Source organism: Panicum virgatum, chromosome 2N (assembly GCF_016808335.1).
Source record: "Panicum virgatum strain AP13 chromosome 2N, P.virgatum_v5, whole genome shotgun sequence".
Lineage (NCBI taxonomy): Eukaryota > Viridiplantae > Streptophyta > Magnoliopsida > Poales > Poaceae > Panicum > Panicum virgatum.
In genome coordinates this window covers 34,680,602-34,702,501 of record NC_053146.1, presented here as the reverse complement: position 1 = coordinate 34,702,501, position 21,900 = coordinate 34,680,602, and the positions used below count along the sequence as shown (strand labels likewise).

The window sequence follows — 21,900 nt, the reverse complement described above, 5'->3', positions numbered from 1 at the left end:
GGGGGCACTAGAGTAGTGACTTCATACACAAGCGTGGTGCTCGGGTATGCGGGATCCTTCGGATATGACCGTGCTCCACGGTGTGACTGGGGTAGATGGCAGGTGGTGATAGCCCTATCCGTCCGGTGTAACAGCGGTGTTGCGTTTAGCGTACTCCCCGACATTTGGGTTCGGTGTAGGAGTTCATGCAAAGACGTAACGGGACTGGATGTACTCCGATACGGGACCTTCTCCCCGCTATCCCATTTTCCTAGCACCTGCAGTCCTAACCATGATCTAACATGACCCCAGCTTTGGATAGAAGCACTAGGACACCTAACCTAGCCTAAGCTCCAGCTGACTTGACGTAGGATAGAGTGGTTCCTTGTTTTATAGTTTCTCTCCTTTATTCCTTCCTCTTGGAGTGTGGATGTGTGATGTGTCGCATTACCCTTACTTATTCTTTATTTGTACTTACCCCTGTTAGAGCATTGCCTATTACTTGAGGCACAATGTCATGGTTAATGTTGAGTACAATACCTTTGCCGCTGCCGTCCTTTGGGACACAAATAAATGACGATACCCTTACTCTCCGGGTGAAATGCTACAACGGTATATCTTTGTGCTTGTGGATCCATCTGTAATCATATTGATTATACCACGAGAGTGGCACCCCTTGGGTGTAGTTGCTAGGATGGGTTCGGCGCCCTCATTTCTAGTGATTGCACTAAGGACCGCCAACAGGCATTTATGGTGCCGTTGCTGGGAATTAACCATTCCTAGTGATTGTGCTAAGAAATGTCAACACCTGCTGCCCCGGGTCTGACATTGTTCCTGCATGTTAGTGACTTGCATACGTGACAAATGATCAGCAACAGTATTCTCTACTTCCTTTTTATCTTTTATTTCATGATCAAATTCTTGGCGCAAGAGAATCCACCGAATCAGGCGAGATTTAGCATCTTTCTTTGTGAGCAAATATTTTAAAGCTGCAAAGTCAGTATAAACAATAACTTTTGCTCCTACCAAGCAAGATCTAAACTTATCAATAGCGAAAACAACTACCAAGAGCTCTTTTTCAGTTGTTGCATAATTCAGCTGAGCTCCTGTCAGTGTTTTGGTAGCATACGCAATTACATGATGCTTCTTATCCTTGGTTTGGCCTAGGACCGCACCAACAGCATCGTAACTAGCATCACACATTATTTCAAATGGCAAACTCCAATCAGGGGGTTGAATGATTGGATATGAGATGAGTGTTTTCTTAAGGATTTCGAAAGCTTTAAAGAACTCATCGGTGAACTCCAAGGGCACATCCTTAGCTAAAAGATTTGTGAGGGGTCTAGCGATTTGAGAAATGTCCTTAATGAATCGGTGATAGAACCCCGCATGGTCTACGAAGCTACGGATGCCCTTAACATTTACGGGTAGTGGAAGTTTTTCTATGACATTGATTTTGGCCTTGTCGACTTCAACCCCCCTCTCAGACACTAGGTGTCCAAGGACGATGCCTTCTCGGACCATAAAATGGCACTTTTCCCAATTCAGTATCATGTCCTTCTCTTGGCATCGTTGCAAGACCTTGTCCAAATTTTTAAGACAATGATCGAAAGTTTTTTCCATAGATGGAGAAATTGTCCATCAGAATCTCCATGATCTCCTCAATCATGTTTGAAAATATAGACATCATGCTTCTTTGAAATGATGCAGGCGCGTTACAAAGCCCGAAAGACATTCTACAACAAGCATAGGTTCCATATGGGCAAGTAAATGTGGTCTTTCTTTGATCATCTGGGTGGATGGGGATTTGGTTATAACTGGAATACCCATCAACGAAACATAAGAAAGAATGCTTTGCAAATCACTCTAACATTTCATCAATGAAAGGCAGTGGAAAGTGATCTTTCTTTGTGGCCGAATTAAGTTTCCGATAGTCTATGCACATCCTCCACCCGGTGATGGCTTGTTGAGGGATAAGCTCGTTTTATTATTCTCAATGACCGCCATGCCTCCCTTCTTTGGCACGACTTGGACCGAGCTAACCAACTCAGTGTGTGGCACGGGATAGATAATCCCGATGTGCTAGAGTTTCAGGACCTCTTTCTTCACTACCTCCCTCATCGCATTATTTAGCCTACGCTGAGGCTCCCTAGAAGGTGTACTAGCTGGATCCATAGGGATGCAGTGAGTGCAGAGGGTAGGACTGATTCCTTTCAAGTCCTCGAGTGAGGATCCGAAAATGGGTCCATGGATTTCTAGAATGGCTAAAAGTTTAGCCATCTCCTCATCAGAAAGTTTGCTACTAATGATGATGGGAGATTCTGAACCACCATTCAGGAAGGCATAGCGAAGGCCAGCTGGAAGGGGTTTTAGCTCTAAAGGAGGGCGTGTTGGCTATTTGTGCATGGGCAGATCAAGTGTTTCCTCCAGGTCGTCCTCCTCTTGGATGAAAAGTTCGGCGTCTTCTTCTAAGGAGGTTTTAGAGATTTCAAAGGATGAAACAACCAACACTTCCTCGATCTGATCTTCTTATGGATGAGATTCTGCTATCGAGTTTGTGGAACAAGTGATTGGAATAGCAAGAGAATCCCTCTCAAATCTAATGTTAAGCTCTCCTACTGTGGAAATGTTTAGGCAGAGCTTTTCGAGAGGATGCCCTATCAAAATGTCGAAGTCATAGACATCGAACACATAAAAGTCAAGGGCAACCTCGAAACCTTCGTGCCCTAAAGACACGTTGCATGCAATCCCTTCACTCTTTAGGATGGAACAGGCAACATTCCTGAAGGTTTTGGTGGTTAGAGCTAGAGGTTCGTCCTTAAAGGATGTGGAGGCGAAAGACGACGATAGAATATTTGCTCCAACCATGGGATTGTAGAGCACATCCATCATTGACTCTTAAATACGACATTGAATGGTGGAAGAGGGTGCATAAATTTGACTTATTTCTAGAGAAAGCTCCGCCTCTTCCATCCATTTGGTACTTATGATGGACATTAGCTCCCTCATGGTTTCCTTAAGAAGACCATTAAATGTCGCTAGGTTCACTAGGTACATGCGGGATTGGGGGGGGCTCTTAACATGAGGGTAATTAGAGGTATTTCTGAAATCTTTGAATAAATCTTCCTCGAATTCAAAAGGGAACTCCAAAGGTTGGATTTCCTCTTCCTTCGGAGTTTTTAGTTCGGGGCGAGGATCGGCTGACAAGTCTTGGCTATTTGGCAAAAGAGTTGAAGACTCATCCAGTGGGGTTTCCTCAGGACTTCACAGTTCCTCTACAGGAAGGGGTTCTATGAAGGTGGTGTTTTCTAAGATACAGTCTAACAAGGCCTCTCCTTCAGAAGTGGATTTGAACGCAAAGGATCCTCCGGCAGAGACGTCAAGCTGTAGGGCAGAGTCCTTCTTAAGCCCTAACCAAAAGTGTTTTAGAAACACATGGTCGGGCATAGTCAAGTCTGGGCCGGTATGAGTAAGCTGTGTGAATCTGGCCCAGGCTGCACCTATGGTTTCCTTCTCATCCTGACGAAAGTCGAGGATTTCTTTTCGTAGCGAAGTGATGCGAGAAATGGGAAAGAATGCGAGACAGAACCTATTTCGGAACTCCTCCCATTCTCCGTTTACCTTTCCTACGTTATGGGTGTACCATTGTTTCACTTTATTAGCAAGGGAGAAGGGAAACAACTTCCACCGAAGTGTTTCTTGTGCCATGCCTGCAATTGACAATTGCTTGAACTCTCGTAGATGGTGGTATGGGTTTTCAAGATCGAAACCAGAGAAGGATTGTTCTCGAACCATAGCTATGAACCCAGGGCGGAGTTCAAAGCCTGAAGCTGTGATTGGCTTGGATGACTTTGGTGGCTCTACGAACTCGCCAGAGGGTGCAAGACTTGATGGATATAAAGGGTGTCCATGGAATAAAGATAAAATAAAAGAAAGGATAAAGAAAGATACACGGGCACCTAGGTTCATTAACAACTGCAGCAACCGCTCCCCGGCAACGGTGCTAGAAATGGTTGTTGATATTTCTTAACTCTTACAGAGAAGTTTGCAAGCGCACGGAAATAGCGATGTAGCACTTCACCCAGGAGTATTTAGGGTATCGTGATTTCCACGTGGAACTTCACCCGGGACTATTTAGGGTGTCGTGATTTCCACGGGGAACGGAGGTGTAATTGTCTTCTTACTAGATTCCCCTATGAAAGATAAGAGATAGAGAGGCCTTAGGGTAGTGTGGTTCTGTTCTAAAGGATAGGTTCAAGGAAAGAAGACTTGGGTTCCCAAACACCGGCACTCACTTGGTCTGCCAAGCGATTCCGGTATCAGCTCTACTAACCAAGCCCGAAAGTGTGGGAGTGCACTAATTGCGAAGCAGCTTTGCAGCGGACACACAGAGCTATCACCACCTGCCGCCTACCCTTCTACACCGTGGGACTCAGAGCAAGCAAAGGTAATCTAGGGCCTAGACACCACGTCTATGCCGTCGACTACTACCCTAGAGTTGCGCAGGGTGATCCTGTCTTTATCAGGGGCCCTCTTCTAGAGTATTCGCACAAGAATGGGCGATGATCCCATAAATGAATGAAAATGAAAGTATAACTTGAACAAGAACTCACTGATAAATGAACCCGGATATGTACTCCAAACGTACCGTATCCGTCAAGGTACAAAGCTGAAAAGATGCCAACAAGTCCGGCCCTTTGTTGGTGTCTCTTATGCTCAATCTGAATAGGTATTCTGCAAGCGCACATAATTCACCGGTGTAGCACTTCATCTTGGAGTATTCCACGGTATCGTGAAAATCCTCAGGGAAGCACTATGGTAAAGTGTATCGTAAATTGTAGTGACAACCTCTACTGATAGTATCGACCGAGTAATTCAGCAGGGGTAAACCAGATAACTGATGAGATAAATGGCCAAGCTATGACCGAGCGACACATAGGAGATTCTATACCTTAGAGAGGTAGCAGCTGGGAGGACAACGAGCAAGAAAGGACTCCTGAAACACTTCTAAACTACTGAGTTAGCCTCACTAGAACTAATCTAAGCTTCTAACTTGATGTCGGAACCAGGAGCTTACTTCGGCGGCCTAAGAGAAGGGCGCAGACAGGGGTGAGAATGGGCCCAACAAACTTTTGGCAATCCTATTGCTATGAAAACACCCGAACGTGGTGGACTACGAGGGACGGACAAGGCTGTCACCACTTGCCACCTACCACTGCGGTACCGTGGGGTGGAACACACTTTCTAGCTAGCACTGAGTCAGACACCACGTCTGCTCTCGGTAGTAGGATTTCTGTGAGGCCTTCAAGAGAAATCCCCCTCAACCTAGTGAACTAACTTGAGACCATGGACGTCAACCAGGAGGCCAAGCGGTACCAGCGAACCTCGCGCTTGCAACCATGGACGTCAACTAGGAGGCCAAGCACATCGCCAAGATGCCATTGGCGATCATCCCTGCACCTGTGTCGTAGGAGATGCTGAGAGGCGCCAAGAGGGGGCCGGCCGAACCCTTGGTTCGGCTGAGCCCTCAGGGTAGCCCCTCGGCTCCCCGTTCGACCCCACACGTTGTCAGGAAGATCTCCACCAAGAGAGGCAGGTGCTCGGGCGCTGGAGGATCTGTACTGCTGACGACGGGGCTATTGGCGCCGAATGACGTCTCCAAGAGCCTCTTCGCCGATCCACTTCCGCCGATGCCGTTAGAGGAGGGACAAGAACACGTGTACTCGCTGCACACAAAGAGTAGCAATGTAGTTAGCCACAATTATGTAACCACACCTACACGCACCACCATGACCCCTTCGCCTCCACAATGTTTTCGCGTTGTGGGCATCCGTACCCCAGGTGGTGGGTACAGCAAGGGGTTGATGCCGGGACTCTCTCCTAAGGATAAAGAAGAAGCCGAGTCCATGGCATTCTCCCCTAAGGGTGTCAAATGCGTCAAGAGGGACATCCCCCATCCTCCGATCAGGCGCCCCCGCGGGCAGTATGAGAGCGAAGATGAGCAGGTCCTCAAGGGACCCAAGGTCACTTAGCTCCTCTGCACGGTTATCAAACTGCCCGATGGACACAAGGAGCTTAGCGATCGGGTGGCAGAGCTCACTCTAGAGCTCAAGACCGTCAAGGACGACTATGATACGCTTCGCCACGTTCTAGGTGTTAAGATATAATGCCTAGAGAAACGTGTTGAGAAGGGCAACCTTTAGATTGCACATCACCCTTCACAGTTATCCTTAGGCACATTACCACATTTACCTTTCAATTTTTTATTTTTCTAGTATTTCCCTTTCAAATGTAATGTGCCCCTATTTTGATAATTCAATAAAATTCAACTCCCCAATTTCCAAACCGGAAGAGTTTTGTATTCGTTTCCATGTGTTTTTGAATAAGATTGCAGGTGCAAGTTCAATCTAGGGGAGCAGCATGTACCTAACACAACAAACAACAGTGAAATAGACCACGCACAAAAGGGTAGGGTCAGCAGGGCCACTGCTGGGCCGTCCGACCCTAGGGTTCGGCCGGGCCCAAGGAGGGCCCTCCTCGGCCCTGTATTCTCCTGGACTTCGGTTTGTGTCTCTACTTCTGATCCCCCTATGTTCCAATGAAAATCCTGCACAAAAACTTCATAAATAACAAAATAAAAAGAACTTTGCACTCCACGCTGACGGTGTACGATTACCGCTAGCAGGGATTACTGATAACCCCCGTTTAGAGATTCGGCCAAGGGTATAAACCGCGCAAGGATCTCCCCTAAGGAAGCGAGTTTGAGACGGTGGATTTAGATAGGTTCAGGCCGCTCGGAGGCGTAATACCCTACATCCTGTGAGTGTGTGGATTCGTTCTTTGGTGATCCCGAGTTGGAAAGTCCAAGCCCGAAACCAGTGAGCTCGTTAGGTCCCGAAAAGATTGGTCCCCTTACATATCCTGGGATCTTTCTATTTATAGACTACATCTATTTTCTTTGCTGCTCTCTAACTAATGTGAACACGCCCTTTACATGGTAGGCACCGTCTTTCAATCTGCTCCGCCCTTGTCAGGCGAGCAGGCGTCTTGTCGGGCCTGCTGTAGTAGCTACCTGAGGTCCCACCGGCGTCAGAGCCATCCGGGGTCACCCCGAGAGGCCCTGGGGTAGCCGTAGTCACTGGCCGGTGGGTCTTCATCCTGGGGTGCCCCGGGGTCGTCTGCTTGATTCGAGCGCTCCGGGGCGTCCTTGGGGGTCGCCCGGGGTGGCGAGAGTGTGGCCACGTGGCGACCACTGGGGTCATCCGATGGACCCTCCTGGTCCGGGGCGACCCCGATCAACCCCTGGGGTCCGCCCGGGGTGGCTCTAGCTTTTACCGCGGCGGGGGCGCGGTAAACGGAGGTGGGTCCCAGCCACCGTCCATCTTCAAGTCGATGGGACGGGCATCACAAAGATAAGCTGTCCGCCGCCTATCGTCTTATCCTCTGAGCACTCGGCATCCCTATAATCAAGATGCTCTTAAGGGGAAGTCGCGCACCCCTTGGGTTCTGCATAGAGTTCGGCGGCGAGGCATCGTAACCGCCTGAAAAAAATATTTTTACTAGGCGGGTGTCTTCGAGGGGAAGGAAATACCCCCCGGGTCTCGGGCGCCGGGCTAGGCCCGGCTCGCTCTCGGCGGGTTCCCACACACTACGTGTGGTCGTTCGTGGTGGGGGCCCACGGCCGCGCCCGGCTAACGTTGCCGGCTAACACGGTGGACGGGCCCATCCTCCTTAATCGTGCATGAGTCCGGGGTTATGGGGACCCGTTCCCATTATGCTGACACACGCACTTCATGATAAAACTCGCACACTTTTTATTTCTTGTTTTCACCTCATTCTTGTGAAGCAATACATGATAGGGACCCATGCTAATCTAGTAATTGACTTTTGAGATATGGTTAAAATGAATGGAACCTAGTTCTCCCTTGCAAAGTACTTGGAATTTCTTTTATAAAAATTGAAAACATAATAGCATGGCTTCTCTTTTTTTATATATAAAGTTCTTATCGAAGGCCATATGTTGTTCAAAATTTAAAACCTTCTACATATGCAACCTATTATCTCATTGATCTTTGTCAAATTGTTCAAAATTCCAAGTACTTTGCTAGCCCTCCTCCCTTGTTGCGGTCGCAGACATGTCCATCCCCCCCCCCCCCCCGGACAACGCGCGGCACAGCACCGCCCAGGAACATGTAGAGCACGTGACGAGATGAGGTAGAAGATAACCCGACAAGTGGTACCCGTATGGAAGTGAGAAACAGTTACAAGTTACAAGGGTGGAGTAGAGTGAAATTGGTAAAGTAAAATCCGTGGAATAGAGTGAAATACTCCCAAACAAGGTCTGCGCGAGCGGTATCTAGAGTGCACGAGCGGTTTGTAGAAACAAGCCCTCGGTAGCTGACCAGACCTATCCTTTCTCCCTCCCATAGCAAATCCCATGTCAGCAGCCAAATCAATCCAACCCATAGCCACCGGAAGATGAGAGCTCCAGCTCCTCCTCTTCCCGCACCGCTCTCCCGCTTCTGCTCCTCGGCCCCGCGCCTCCTCCTCTCTTCTTCCTCTCGCGCGCCGGCCGCCTCTCGCCCGCCTCGGGCCGTCGTCCGCTCCGTCTCCGTCTCCGTCTCCGTTGAGGCGCCGGCGGCCGCCGCGGAGCCGGCGGTCGCGGGCGGGCCCTCCGCGACGCCACGCCGCCGCCTCATCCTCCTCCGCCACGGGGAGAGCGCCGCCGGGGGCCGCTCCACCAGAGGTACGTGAGGCGCAGCAGCGCCAGATTGGCTGTGCGCTGGAGGGTTCCAAGAGTTTGTGTGCCAATTTATATGAGTGAAATCATATAGCTCGTTGACCCATGATGAAATGCTGTGTTCTTTCAGAAAGAGGATTTTTCATGTAGTCCAATTATAGAGCTGTTCGGATACGTTTGCCATTTAAGCGAGATACACTATTGTAGATATTAGTTTGAATTGGTAATTCTGTGAACAAGGGAATCCATTGCTAGAAACCGATATGTGTTTCCCTTTGTTGTTTGCTGGCCTCTTGCATTTCTTTCTGAAGAACAGTGTTTGATATGTGTCCTAATGTCAGATCATGACAGACCTCTAAGCAAGGCTGGGAGAGCTGACGCAATCAGCGTTTCTAATAAACTCCAACAGATGGGGTGGATACCCGAGCTTATCCTGTGCAGGTGTGTTCCTATTTGTGTAAGAGAGTATGCATGGATTATCTTGGCTTTACAGTACGAATATGGTGCCCATAAATTATGAAAGCTTAAAGATGCAATTTGGTTGCATGTGAAACATTGTGTCTGTTATCTAACTGAATGGGTTTTGCACCTCTTTTTTCTTTTTCATTATATTTTTGCAAGCGGGTTTCGGTTTTCTGTTTTTTCTTTCCTTAATATGCTATTTTGGTGTAGTGTGTCTTACTTGGATCACGATTGTTATAATGCAGCTTCTACTTTAGTGGTTTCATTAGTCTCTCCTTTCTTCCCCGAGGGATGGGGCAGGTCTTGCATTTTCTTACATATAGATTGGTGTTCATATGTTTGAATATGTAATGCGTCATCAAATGGATTGTTGCACCAGTTTCCTTTTGGCACCAACATGTTCAAGCAGAATGAACCTGCAAGACTTTTCTATTACTCATATCCTCTTGTTTTTCCACTCATGTGTCATTTCTTTCATGGAGCCGGGCTCGTATACTGTTGCTCGTACACTATTTCCTTTTTGTGTTAATCTGTTTTAACAGAATGAATATGTATAGACTTTTCAATTCCTCCGTTACACTGTCGTCTTGTTTTTTTCGATGAATTATTTCTCAGAGTTGAACATTATTTGCACATTCTATCCTGTTTGTTTAGTGTCTTTGGAGAATAAAGATGATCAAAATAGTCACATAATTTGATTAACTAATGAGCATAGTAATATAATATGCCATTCATGTTATTGTTGATAAATCTCTTTCTATGCAGTGATGCAATGCGCACAAAGGAAACTCTTAAGATCCTGCAAGAACATGTTCAGGGATTGTCTCAAGCAGTGGTACACTTCATCCCAAGTTTTTACTCAATTGCAGCTATGGATGGCCAAACTGCAGAGCATTTACAAAAGGCAATCTGTGAATATTCGAGCGACGAGATCTTAACTGTCATGTGAGTCACCTGCAAGATTTTGTTCATTATCATTTGTTCTTGATGTATGCTTCAAGTTTATATCACATTCACTTTAAGGCCTGTGCTTGATACCTCGTTGCTAGACATATCATGACACTTCTTTAGGATAATTACTCAGGTGCATGGGTCATAATAAAGGATGGGAGGAAGCAGCCTCTATGTTTTCTGGCGATTCAGTTGTTCTTGAGACATGTAACGCGGCGCTGCTAGAAGCTGCAGGGAAATCATGGGTTGAGGTTAGTTTAGATTTGTTGCAAAGTATTCTTCTTTTCGTCATTTTCCTACATAGGTTTTGTTTAATTCAACTGATTTACTAAATTTCTACACGACATGGTATGCAGGCTTTTTCTCTGTCTGGTCTTGGGGGATGGAAGCTTCATGGAATCGTAAAGCCATGAATTATTGTAACTAAAAGCTAGATGTAATTTTTTGTAGCTTAATTCTCAGTTTGCCCCGTGGCCTGTATGTAGCTCTTTTCTTCCATGTCCGTGAAGGTATTAGCGTGGATAGATAGATGATCACTACTGCAGAAAACGTTTCTAGGGGCGGGTAGATTGGCGTTTTCAGGGGCAGGCGCGCCACCCATCCTTGTCTCACACAGCTAGAAATCAAGTTTTCCAGGAGCAGGTAAAGGGCCCACCTTTGAAAATCAATTTTCAGGGGGTGGGCTATGGCACCAACCACCCCCTTTTCAGGGGCGGCCCACCCCGTGAGCCACCCCTGAAAATAATGTTTCCAGGGACGGCTGATATTATCACCCGCCCCTGGAAATTCTTTTACAGGGGCGGCTGAAAGCATGAGCCGCCCCTGAAATTCTTTCCTGCCAAGCCAAAATTTGAAATTCCAGATTTTTGTTTCCTGCTTTATTAAACCATTCAAATTTCTGTTTCCCGCCAATTTATTCTAATTTGTTTCCGCTGTATTTAATTATTCTAATTTTTGTTTCTCATCGATTTTCACCTGTAAATCAATTGTGCGATTCAATTCAGCTTTTCAAAATTCTAATTTCGCCAAATTTTCGCTTTATTTCAGAGGATCGATGATGAATATATTTATTAAATATAACTAATTACAAATTTAATATAAAATCATATAAAAGTATCATTACATGCATCATTAGAGTACATCCATCATAAAAGTGTGTAGAGTACAGACATCATTTATGTTGAGTAACGCTACTACTGCCGGCTCGAAGATCCTTATTTTCCCACTTACGGAGGCTTGCAAATTTTGGGTCAGTTGATAATTCATGCTCGGGGTGAATAAATTCTCCATCTATATGGACCACCTCATGTAAAATAAAGTGACATAAATCATCGACTATAAAAAGAAGTTGCTCATCGAGTGGACTTAGGTGGAGTGGCCGTTGATCCTGAAAATATGAAATTCATTCCAAAATTAAGCCAAGTGTTAGATACAAACACTTACAATATGCAGTTATGCATCTATCCTAGAAAAGAGTATATGCTTACCTGTTCGGGATCTTTTGTGTATCTCCCGAACTCCCTCATGTGCTCGCACACGTAGTATCCACAGTACACGGAACCTGAAGGTTGCTTGTGGCATAGATAGTGTGTGTGCATCACCATTTCTTTTTTTCCTATCGGGGGGTGTTCTCCTTCTTTGTGCACGTAGTGCTTGTAAGCCCTGTTTTTTATGAAAAAAAAGAAATAAGTAGTTATTTATGTGTGCAAGATTTAGCATGAAGTCGAAGTATAGGATAACGATTTTGCTAACTTGTTAAGGATGCCCACGAATTCATTATATCTCTCCCGATCGAAATCAGCGGAGTCCAATACAAGCATATATCCGCGCTTTGGGATGATCATAAATACAATCCAATGATTTCTGCAAAAATATCATACATGATTTCTTAGTCAGATATTCGAAGGAAGTGCATATTATACCAAATCATTGAGACTACACTTACTCAAAGTTATATGGTGCCCATATGACATCCTTGTCCTGCCACCATTGAAACTGAAGCGATATGTACGTACCAACTATCCCAAGGATTTTTCTGTGGGCCTTCTTCTGCGCTTCATTTATTTCCTTGCGCGATTGACAGTTTTTGAATTTATTGTGGTCGTCCTTCCACAATATTGGACCGTAATGGCGCTTCTCAGCAATAGCTAACAGGTCAAGGAACGCGACCTTTGTACCTGTCTTATCCGCTTGTCGTTGTAGCATCCTGTAGAATGAAATATCACAACTAATTAGATATTTATGCATATATAAGTATAGACCATTGCATATAAGATGTGAATTTGGATACGACACTTACATGCGCCAGAGTCTGATCATTTCTATGCCTATTTCTTGAAGGCGGAACATTTCTTGGATGTCTTCAAAATCGAACATGATATCAGTGATACCTTCAGTTAGTGACCCGAAAATATCCGGAGGGTACCGAGCCCAAATACTTGTGAGATGAAGTCTACATGCCCTTTTTGTACCAAGTGTGCATCCTTTTCATAAAACCTAGACATCCTTCCAACATAGAGTGGGGTAGAAAATCTTTACCATGCTCAAATTTTATCGGGCAATCCGGTAAATCTGCTATGTCATCGACCCCAATTTTCCTAATGAAGTCGTGGTCAGTGCGGGGCACGGAAACGCCCGGTCGTCTAGTGGCACTAGAATCCGAAACATCCTTTGACTTTTTCTTTGCCTTATCTGTTGACTTTTCCTTTGACCTCTGCTTGGTGTTTGCGGCATGCCATTTTTTTAGAATTTCTGAGTCCTCCTGCTGGTATGACCGTATCACTCGTGGTACACACACAACTCGTGGAATACCGTCAGCAAAACATGAAAATCGTGACAGTTATAGCCGCATAGCGATAGATCTTTCATCCAGACTAGTTTCTTTATGTTGGATGAAAAACGACTTGGGACTTTGACGAGACTAGTTTCTTTATGTTGGATGAAAAACGACTTGGGACTTTGACCCCCCGTAAGCTCTCGCACATTGCCTTCTTCTCATCATGTGTCAAGTTGTAGGAAGCTGGGGGAAGTTCATATCTTCCATTTCCTTTATCAATAGGGTGAAGATCCTCCCTTATCTTCATGGCTACTAGGTCTTGACGTGACTTTAAGGTATCCTTTTTCTTTGCTGATGTCTCTAGAAGGAGCCCAATTGTGTTACCAAACACATTCATCTTCAGGTGCATACCATCGATTGCATGGCGGACTTCAAGATCACCCCAATACAGCAAGTACTTGTAGAAGACGGACTGTTTCTTGAATGATACGCCTTCGATTGGTGCCTTATCTCTATTTTTCTTCTTTCCATCTTTTGTCACCTTCCCATAGCTAAGCTAGATGGTCCTCACCATTTTGAAAATATAGTGCCCGTCTCTTTTTACTGGAGCAGGATGTAATTTAGCATTGCCATAAAAAAATGTGTAGAACTTTTTACTTCGGTATCGATGTCCTTCCACCAAGAAGCGTATGTGGCCAAGGTGAACTAACTTTCTAGAACCTTCCAGGAAAGATGATATGGTCTTATCCATGCAAACCGTGCATCCCGTCCTACCTTTGACCTGTCCTGAAAGGACAAATAGAGCCTGGTAATCATGGATGGTGGTGAAGATAATAGCTTTTTGATTAAAGGTCTGTCGTGTGAAGCCGTCAAACATATCGATACCCTCCTTCTATAGAGTTTCCATCTCTTGCATCAGAGGCTAAAGGAAAACATTAATATCGATGCAGGATGCTTGGGTCCTTGTATAAAGATGGGACAACAGAAGATATTTCCTCTTCTGGCACAACCATATAGGCAGGTTGAACATCGTCAAAATCACCGGCCAAGTGCTGTGAGTGCTAGTCCTTTCACCAAACATATTCATTCCATCCATACTCAACGCAAACCTAACGTTTCTTGGGTCCTTTCCAAATTCCAGATAACACTGCTCATCGAATTTCTTCCGCTGCCGAGCATCAGCTGGATGTCGAAGCTTTCCATCGCCCTTCTTACGCTTATCTGAATCCCACCAGCGCATCAGCTCAGCATCCTTTGGGTTGGAGAAGAAACATCTTAGGCGGTCGGCAACCAGGAGGTACCACATAACCATCGCCGGAATTCACCTCTGCTTCTCAGAGATGCTGTAAGGATCACCGGGGTGTTCGACCCTAGAGGGGGAGGGGGTGAATAGGGTCGCTAATCGCTTTTTAACCTAGGGCTCAAACTACTTGCATAAGATAAACCTAACACGTCCTATACATGCTAGTTATGACTAAGGTTTATCTATGCTACTCTCTACTTACCCCTAAAGGACTTGCAACCTAGCCAATCCTAATCAAACTAACTAGGAAAGTAAAGGTACGCAAGATAGAGTAAATGCGGAAACGTAAAGCGGTAAGTAAAGAGGTAAGTGCAAGAGGGATGCAAACTCCCGAGTAGACACGGTCATGTAACGTGGTTCGGCACAAACGCCTACGTCCACGGGACACCGAGGCTCTTCCGATCACCGTCTTGCACTACGCCACCAAGGCGATGCCGGCAAGCAAAGGCAAGTGCGCACAAGACACCGAGTCTAGTGCACCGCCACCGTCTCTCTCGGTCACCCGGCCGAAATCCACTACGGAGCTTCTCCACCAAGGAGGGGTCCTCCTCTTCCCCCGCACAAAGTGTCGTTGCCACTCCACACCAAGACGGAGGGTCACACGACGGATCACAAGTTGCTTGCCGCAGCAAGACTTCTCTCAAGGGAGCTCTCACAAGAACTAATCCCTATTACAAGCACTAAGCACTCTCACAAGTGTGCTTAAGCCTATATGATGTACAATGAAGCTCTAAGGTGGTTGGAGATGTTCTTCAAGTGTAGTAGAATGTTCAGCAACTCCAGCACACTTCAAATGGATGGGGTGAGGCGTATATATAGGCCACCAAGTCTTGTAGCCGTTGCTCCAACGGTTAGCTGAAAATCTGCATACCACCGGAAGAACCGATGCCTCTTGGCGGGCTAGCGCCGGTTCATCCGGTCACTCATAACACGAAGTAGCCGTTGGACTCCTGTCGGCTGACGCAGAGACCACCGGTTGAACCGATGCTTTGCACCGATGCCTCACCGGTTCAACCGGTGCTGAAAGAATCTTCTCCTGGACGCTGACGTCATTACACTGGTGGTATGCACCGATGCCCCATCGGTTGAACCGGTGCTGAAGACACTTCTCCTGGGCACCTGACATCGTCTCTGGTACAAAGGACGGCCAATGCACCGATGCCCCTTTTTGACCCGTCGGTTCAACCGGTGCCTATAGGCTGACTTGGCTTCGATTCCCTTCTGCACCAAAGTATCAAGGCGTCGGTTCTTCCGACTACCATCGGATGCTCCGATGCCCTGGCGTCGGTTCTTCCGGTGCTCCTGAATCGAAGAGCCTTGCTACGCCTATCTTCTCTTTCTCTTTGTCATCACTTGAACCTAAAAGCCTGAGAATGATCATCTTAACAATCATATTAGTCCAAGTGTTGTGTTGTCATTCGATCACCAAAATCACTCGAAATGGCATCAATGGTGCCATGTTCGTTACAGATGCCTAAAGTAGTATCTGGTGCCTCTGCAACACTATTCGATGCACCCTTCCTCTTCCTTTTGTTCTTGTCTCCTGGACCTTGATTATCGCCGCCACAATAACCAGCATTATTTTTGTACCTATTTGCAGAACGTACAGGGCATTTGTCCAAGTCTTTGAAAGCATCCCCACGATACAAAATACAATGATTCGCGCGTGCATGAATTCTTTCCACACCCATTGTGAACGGGCTGACAAGCTTCTTTGCTCGATATGTGTTTGCATGCACTTTATTTGGCTTCGGAAGAAACCAGGCCAACATACCCAGGAGATCATTGAAACTACTGTCTGACCAGCTGTGCTTAGCCTTTAGGGTCAACAGCTCAAGTACAAAATGAAGAATGGTCCAGTGTCGAAGTATCCTTTAGACCACTCATATATATTTTCCTCTGTTGATTTCTTCACCGTCTCGAAGTTTTCTAACCCCTTTGCACTACCAACCAACAACTCCACTTTAGTGTGACGCAACAACTGGCTCAGAAAATCACCATCATCAAGTTCATCGCTATCATTATCACTGCCAAGATTGATGGGACCCCCGTCGACACCATCAAAATAACCAGCATCAACACCTTCATCATCACAGCCAGCATCATCTAAATCATCAAACAATATATGAAACTTGAGGTCTTGCATTATTTCATCGATTGAATTCTCTCTCTGAGGTTGTTCTTCTTCACCATGTTTATTCCAGATCATGTAGTTGTCTACAAAATCACTAATCAACACATGCGATCTAATTATAGTTGTGTCGCTGAATACTCTCAAATTTTTGCAGGTTTTGAATGGGCAATGTATCATCTGTGTCTTCTCAATTCTTGCATCATTTTCCACAGCTTGAATGAATTTATTAACTTCTCCACGAAAATATGCATCCGTCCTTCGTGCTTTGTACATCCAAGTTCTATCCATCTCTAACCACCAACAATAGAAAAATAATACATAATTCAAACGAATTAAAACAAGCTCTTAAATAATTTGCGAAATAAATGCTAAGTAAATCTACACCTAATCGTAAATATTGAAAAAAGTCAATTTACTATGTCATCGGATTTAATACACCTTTGAACAAGGTAAATATCAATTTGTATTAGAATAATTTTTTTATTCATTAGCATGTCAATAATTCTTCTCGTAGTTTAATCGTGTTTGATTATTCACAATAATCCTAGGGTTAAAGTTTTACTTTTTCTGAAACTATTTTTTTATTATTCCAGATTTCACATAATTTAAAAAAAGGGAGATAATAATTCGTGTGAAAACATAGGATGTAAAAAAATATCATGCATGTATATAAATATATGAGGGAAATCATATCATTTTCTCTCTCCTCTATATTTTTAGAAATTTGTTTACTTATAAATGAGGCTAAAACTTGAAGATTGGGCCCAAATAATTATCTAATCATGTGCTCCAACTAAAATAGCGTAACTTTATCCAAAAAATTGGAGCAATTCGTGGCTTAAATGATAAATCTGCCTAATTGAGATCTACATCTAGCTAGAGGGATGAGAGCACAATTTGAGCATTAAAATTAACCCATAAGCTTAGAATAAATATAGAATTTGGTGCTACTTACCTCCTAGAGCCTCCAACTTTAAGGAAATCGAGTTTAAAATCTTCCCTCCCCTATTTCTGATCCATGGAATTTTCGGACAGCACCTCCCCCCGAGAACACTGTTCTGTCGGGAGGAGGAAGATGGTGCACGCCCAGATATTTATTATGCTTTTCAGGGGCGGGTGGCATTACCAGCCGCCCCTAGAAATGGTTTTCTAGGGGTGGCTGGTGACATCAGCCGCCCCTGAAAATACGGCTCATTTCTAGGGGCGGCTGATGCCACCAGTTGCCCCTGGAAATCATATCTTTAGGGGCGGGTGACAACACCACCCGCCCCTGAAAATGAGCCCTATTTTCAGGGGCGGATGGTGCCGTCACCCGCCTCTGAAGATGCATTTCTAGGGGCGAGCGAAATGCTACAGTATCGAGCTCCTTTTGTAGGAGCGGGGTACATTTACACCCACCCCTGGAAAAAAACGAGGCGTCCCTGGAAATCGTTTCTGCAGTAGTGTGAGATTAATGCATTTTTCCGAAGTCCATGGGCTCTGTCAGTGTCACTTCTTCAAAAGATGCTCAAGAAAACATAATTAGAAACTAAATAACTGACTGTATACGAATGAAATAAAACAGCACAAAGTTCCATTTAGCAAGACAGCTACTGCTATGTCGATGGAGGTTGCTTCTACTGCTGCTGCCGGCACAAAGTGACGAATGCGACCGTTTGGAACAAGGAATACAATACACAGAAATGTGAGAACGCGGGAACAGAGTGTAAGAAATTTTAGATGTGGACGCTAATCTCATTTCGTTTGCCTAATGGTATGTTTTGCTTCTCACATCTGAACAGCTAACAGTTCCTGTTTGACTGCTTAGTCCAACTAATTGTTGGAATTTGGCCCATTAATGGCCCATTCAGGAGAATTCCAAAGCAATATGTTGCTGGTTGGTATTGTCCCATATTTCTAGTGCAAGTAAGTGGACACCAACTAAAATGCTAAAACACTCTCGATATGTTGAAAGCAATAGCCAAGAGATGGAGTGTGTAAGCCCCTTGGCGTGCACTGAGGAGGGTGAGTGGTATCTCCGATCCCTTGCATTTGTGAAGGCAAGAGGGTTATCTTCGATCTGCACATCAATGAATCGTCACCGCGGCAACTTCCTAGCGACATCAACCCAACTATCCCTTGCATTTGTGAAGGCAAGAGGGTCATCTTCGATCTGCACATCAATGAATTGTCACTGCGGCAACTTCCTGGGGACATCAACCCAACTAGCTCGCATCTTGTATTTAATTGTTTATGAAATATGCCTCAAACTAAAATCCGGTAATAGAATAATACGCATATTTCCAACACTAATAAGCATTAGAATGCACATTGGAGTTTTCAAATTGAGGCATGGCCTCACAATGCAATTGCACGGGATGAAAAGCAAATGCTTCCTTGAAGCTATGCTCTCTTTTCTTTTCTTTTCTTTTTTTGCCCTCGTTTGGCCCTTTCAACTTTGAACCGAGAAGACTCAAATGCTGGAAGAGAGTGATGATGATAACGACATCCGTTCGGCCCTTTCAATGAAGCAACCATGTCCGTCATTAGGGATGAAAATGGGAACAAGAAAATCCCGTACCGACCGACACCGTATCCCGATTTTCCCGATCGAATACCGTATTTCTAGGAAAAAAATGAAATCAGGAAAAATACGGGAAAAATCTGGCGAATACTGTACGGAATCGGTTGAGGGGTTTTCTGGATCGTATTCGCAGATCCCGTATTTCATCCGGTTAATCCCATCGGTATTCCCGGATTCAGAGGGATAGCAAACTTCAATTCACCGGTGACCAGCCCACTCGTGGCCCACGGCCCACGCGCACGAGTGCACGACCCCCAGTCCCCCACGCGGCCACCCCCCGCCCCCTCCAAACTCCCCATTCCTCAATCCAGCCACTACCCAGTGCCCACTGCGCCGCCGCCGGCTCCTGCTCGGCTGCTCCTGCAGGCTGCAGGCTCCCCGTCCCCGCGCGCGGCGCCCTCGCCCTCCAGGGCTCCAGGCCTCGAACCCGCCTGACGCCGGACGCCCCATCCCCATCCGTACGGAGCCCTCGATGGCTCGACCCTCAGGCGACTAGCCGACCAAGCCCGCAGGCCCTGTGCTCGCGCAGTCGCGCGCTCCCCGCGACAGCCGACCGCCGCAGGTTAGTCCCCAATCCCCCTTGGGCCCATCGATTCCACAGCACCACCGGCTCCTTCTCCCCATGACAGCATGCTCACAGCTCGGTTCTGAGTTCTGACGGCGGGTAGTGTTTAACTACACTTCTACAGGGCAGCAGGGGACGTGGAGGTCGGTGGGCAGCAGGTGTCAGGAGCCAGGAAGCCGCCAACTTCGGGTTCAGCTTCCGTGGCTTCCGTGGCTTCGTTCATGTACAGGAGCAGGGTACTGTATGCTTTCGTGGCTTCGTTGTTCATGAGACCATGACATGTTTTCTATTATGTTAATGGTTTAATGTTATGTTGTGTTTGTGTCACCGTGGTGCTCATCTACTTGTTTATGGACTATACTTTATTTGCTTGTGTATTGTGCATGTACGGTTGAATCTGTTGCGCTAAGTTGAACGTTTGAAGTGGTTACATGGGTTGATGTTCCCGTTTTGAAATACCGTTGCCCGACCGTTATCGACATGCTTCCGACCAAATTGTTTTGGTTTCGAATTCCTGTGTAACCGATTCCGCTTTCCCGACCTATATCTCCCGTTCCCTTTCTCGTTTCCGAATTAAAATATGAAATCAAAAGTGGTTGAGGTATTTTCCCGATCGTTCCCGACCATTTTCATCTCTGACGATCATGAAATAAAGATCAACGACTAGAGCTTGAGCTTGTGAATTTAATTAGTAGGTATGGTCTCCTTCGAATATATACTCCCTTCATTCCAAATTATTAGTCGTTTTAGTTTTTCTGGATGCATAATTTTTACTATGCACCTAGATATATATCATGTCTACATGCGTAGCAAAATTGATGTATCTAGAAAAGGTAAAACAACCAATAATTTGGGACAGAGGGAGTACCTATTTATACAATGCAAGTTATCACTACTAGCCAACACCCTATCACCAACGGGTCAAAAATGGCATCATCGTCGGTTCGAGGACCCGTTGGATTAGGGTCGACAGTGATGAAAAACAGCATCACCGCCGGTGATACCATTTTCACAAAAAAGAAACGAGCAACCCCACACCGCACCGCGTGCCCACTGCCACACCGCGCGTTCGCCCATGTGGCCTCGCGCGCTCGCTAGCGCTATGTGCAACTGCAAAGAGAAGGTGGCTGCCCTCCCACTCGTTGTTGCTGCTGCAGCACCCATCCTCGTATATTGAGGGGTAGTGGGGGAGGGGAGGAGCAGCTGGGAGGAGAGGGGAGGAACGGAGGGTAGCCAGAACATGGAGCGGAGGGGCGCCGGGGAGTGGCCGTGCCCGCAAGGCCGAGGCGCCGGGAGGGCGGATGAGTGGAGTCGGCGGTGAGAGAGAAAGAGAGAGGAGTCGGCGGTGGGAGTGGAGGGGATAAGGGAGAGGATGAGAGAGGGGGGGGGGAATGATAGTGAGGGTGGGAGTAGAAAAGAGAAATAGGGAGATATTCCATCACCGTCAGTTCGTATCACGATCCGGCGCTTATGTCTAGCCAACCGGCTGTGATAGATTTGCCGGCTCAGTTTGAACCGGCGGCGATGAGGCGTTTGGGATGACCCATTTTGGAGTAGTGTATCGTTTCCTGTCGAAAGATGGGGATACCCTAATTCACAAAATCACATCACTTCCTTTTAAGATGTTTGGTTCCATAACTGCACATTTGGTTGATGATAATTGGTGAGAGGGACACTTCAATGCTGGTGAGTTGCTCTGGGCTAATTGGGCTGTCGACTTAGATCCAGCCACTAGCCCAAACCATCCTCCTATAGCTGTTAGACACCACTAGAATGCCGCTCGAGCTTCAAGGGCAGCTATCCTACCCTGCTGTATGGGGGAGTTACGTCTCTGTCTAGAATTCTCTTATTTATTTAATGGGATGAGAGTTTAAAGGACCCATCCATCTCTTCCAAAGAAAGACATGTCCCTCACCATTTATAATACAATTTTGGGAAATTAGTGTTTCTACCCCTGTTTCGAAAGCTAATTGTGATTTAACCCTCACTTTTTGCAACTTGTGATTTTACCACTGTTTTATGAAAGCGAAGCTTCCGTTTGCCACTCTTTTGAACTCTGTTAGAGGGATGTGAAATAACCGATTTTTTTTTAAAAAAGAAAAACCATTCATAATACGGTGGAAAGACATGAATACCCCTTATCCTATGAACATACACCAGCCTGCCTTATCCTCTCCCTCTCGTGACCCTCGTGTCTATCCTCTCCATCTCGCTACAACAGAAAGTGGCGGTGGCGGGCTGCATGGGGGGCGGCGCATTTTCGCTGGCGTGAGCGTGCGGTGGCCTAGGACGCGGCAGACAAAGGCGCGTGTGCGACACGGGAACTGCCATGGCCACTGGAGAGGACCTTAGGTAAATTTTTGTCGTTCTTGTAGTCTAGGATGTTAGATTTCCTGTAAAATAAATTTGTAGGATAAATTAACTTCG

At 46.1% G+C, this 21,900-nt stretch overlaps 1 protein-coding gene and 1 long non-coding RNA gene across 2 annotated transcripts; both read left to right on the top strand.

Moving 5' to 3' along the window:
* Window positions 1-8,349: 8,349 nt before the first annotated feature.
* LOC120660254 (uncharacterized protein At3g52155, chloroplastic-like) lies at window positions 8,350-10,796 on the top strand. Its single transcript, XM_039938674.1, has 5 exons — window positions 8,350-8,725; window positions 9,061-9,160; window positions 9,947-10,126; window positions 10,266-10,383; window positions 10,489-10,796. Exons 1-5 carry the CDS (start codon window positions 8,458-8,460, stop codon window positions 10,543-10,545), a joined length of 723 nt encoding a protein of 240 aa, XP_039794608.1. The 5' UTR covers window positions 8,350-8,457; the 3' UTR covers window positions 10,546-10,796.
* Window positions 10,797-19,198: 8,402 nt separating this feature from the next.
* LOC120658800 lies at window positions 19,199-19,929 on the top strand. The gene is made up of 2 exons (XR_005668847.1): window positions 19,199-19,470; window positions 19,598-19,929. It is a non-coding gene; the product is annotated as an uncharacterized LOC120658800 (long non-coding RNA).
* Window positions 19,930-21,900: the final 1,971 nt, after the last annotated feature.